Raw genomic sequence first — 2,492 nt, 5'->3', positions numbered from 1 at the left:
AGGGGCCCGCTCCCCCCATGCCGCGCCGCAGCACCCGCTGCTTGCCCGCCCGCGAGTCGGAGGTGAGAATTACACGGAGACTGCAAGAGCACTTTCGTCTCTGGTTATTAATGAGTGAAGAAAAGCAAGCTGTTCACAAACACCTCTCCCCCTGAACTACAGAAAACACGAGAGGAAGGGCTAAACTGGAGCAAACAATTCTACCCACCTGCTCTAAGGAGGTTACATTTTTCAGCTGTTGATAGGAAGCACAAAAGCTGTACCTACAGTTTGCCTGAGCACTTCAGCCTGAGAGGTCAGGGTGCAGAGAGCAGCATGCCGTGCTACCTGCCTTTGTCGACTGAAACTGAACCGGGGTAATACCTGCTCTGCTCTGAACGGCACCGCAAGGGACCAGAACGAATCGGGGTGTGCTAGGTCATTTTGAAGAATTCTCTGCTGGTGCTGCCCCGGGGAGCTCACTCTGCTCGTTGGCCTTTGGCAGGCCCGCTGAGGAGGAGCTTGACCCAGCAGTGGGAGCTCTCCTTTGGGAACTGCTGGTGTTCCTGGGATCTGAAACGGCCGCTACCCTCTCCTGTGGAACCGGGCCATTCTCCTCCGCAGCCATCCCAGCGCTCCCCGTCCGCAAGGCAGCACGAGGATGATTCCAAGGACGCAGGGGTAGAGAAACACCGCGTATTCCACTTGTGTGCTCTGGAAAATCTTCCTGGCTGGAGGAGGCCCACTGTCGACACTGCCCCCGAACCCTTCCCGGTCACAGTGTGGAGGAGCCCAGCCATACCTGCAGTGGCAGTTCTTGTGGTTGTTACACACTCCTCTGCCATGACATCTTGTCACATTACAGTCGTAGTTCAGCAGCGATACGCTGGAACACGTCCTGTTGATGCAGAGCATATCTGTACCGCACGGCGTGCCGTCTTCCACAGCCCCCACATCAGCTGTTGGCATTCCTACGTGGTAGTCGAGACCCCAACACTTTTTATCTCCAACAGGGGTTTGGATCAGCGTTACGTGATCCTGCAAGACAGGCACTTTGTGTATGTTCTCACACTGGATCCTGCCACACAAGACGTTCTCAGTGCTGCACTTGGTGAAATGGATGCCATCACGAACACCGCAGTTCCCAAAACGGTCACCTCGAGTGTTCACGGCTTGGAAGCACTCTAAGGAAGCGGCCCTGGCTTGTTTGCCAAAGAGGTGCTGGCACTGTTTAGTGTGGGAAGAACATTTTCCTCGGTAGCAATAAGCACCATCTTTGCAAGGGGCTCCATCCTGCACGCGCACGTCCGGCGGGCACTGAGGGGACGTCCCATTGCAGTACTCGGGCAGGTCGCAGTCGCTGGTGCTTGCTCTGCAGAGTGTTCCTGCCGGAAGGACCCGGCAGCTCTTGCAGCATTTTCCAGAGGCACAGGCTGAACCCTCAGTAAACGTACAGTTCAGTTGACAACAAGGGTCCTTTCGGCAGTTTGACTCTGAACCACAGTCGCATTGCTCTCTGCTTTCTACTCTCCTATTCCCACAGTACTCCTGTTTCGTGCTGTACAGAGTGTGGAGCGCTGGCAGCTGGCGCAGGCAGGCAGCACCACGCGCAAGCAGGTCGAAGTAGTCTTTGTAACTGCAGTCGCTGAACGCATCCGTGTCGACGTTGCTTTCGTACATGATGCATTTCTTTCGCCTGCATTTGCAGCCCTGTTCGTCATGGAGCATCCCAAGGTTATGGCCCAGCTCGTGGACAAATGTGATGATAAATGAGGACATCTTGGTAACTGCAGTCTCTGAACGCATCCGTGTCGACGTTGCTTTCGTACATGATGCATTTCTTTCGCCTGCATTTGCAGCCCTGTTCGTCATGGAGCATCCCAAGGTTATGGCCCAGCTCGTGGACAAATGTGATGATAAATGAGGACATCTTGCTATCAGTGAGGGAGGCAACTGCTGATGACCACTGGCTATCACACACAGACCCGACAAACGCCAATCCCAGGATACTTCCAAAGCTCTGAAACGCGAACAGGTGAGCAGTGTCATGGTGCACGCGTGGAGACAGGTCTGACACTCGCCATTTGTTAAAGTCAACGAGTGCCTGGCTGGCGGAGTCAGTAATGTTTATGAGGTTGTGTTTGGTCCAGATCTCCAACCCCACAAGAAACAGCCGAACAGAAAGCTGTTGGTACAGGGAATCCCCAATGTTGATGATTTCTATGACCTGCCTCAAGACTTCGTATTTGTTCCTGCCTGACTTGACAAAGCGCATGTTGTCCACAACCACGGCTATCTTCACGTACCTGATGTGCGTCCACCAGTCCTTCAGCATCTCCTCCTCCTCCACCCGGGAGGCCTTGAACCAGGGCAGCAGAGCCTTCTGGTGCCGCAGTTCCTCGGGGGTGAGCCCGCAGGTGGGGCTTGCAGAGCTGTTGGCTGCCTCCATGCGGTAGAGGAAGTGCCGGTTGGCCCGATCCTCAGGGACGGGCTCGATCTCGTAGGTGGCATCC

At 55.1% G+C, this 2,492-nt stretch overlaps 1 protein-coding gene across 1 annotated transcript in view; it reads right to left on the bottom strand.

Annotated features, from left to right (window-relative positions):
• Window positions 1-458: 458 nt before the first annotated feature.
• Window positions 459-2,492, bottom strand: part of LOC104489192 (disintegrin and metalloproteinase domain-containing protein 20-like) — a gene marked incomplete at its 5' end in the record, with an annotated part of 2,409 nt that continues 375 nt past the window's right edge. The window contains 3 exon segments of the mRNA XM_010131325.1: window positions 459-587; window positions 589-1,675; window positions 1,827-2,489. Coding sequence (XP_010129627.1) covers window positions 459-587; window positions 589-1,675; window positions 1,827-2,489 — 1,879 coding nt within the window.

This window comes from Buceros rhinoceros, unplaced genomic scaffold (genome assembly GCF_000710305.1).
Source record: "Buceros rhinoceros silvestris isolate BGI_N320 unplaced genomic scaffold, ASM71030v1 scaffold41992, whole genome shotgun sequence".
Lineage (NCBI taxonomy): Eukaryota > Metazoa > Chordata > Aves > Bucerotiformes > Bucerotidae > Buceros > Buceros rhinoceros.
Note: the sequence above shows the minus strand (reverse complement) of the source record. Positions and strands in the feature narration are given on the sequence as shown.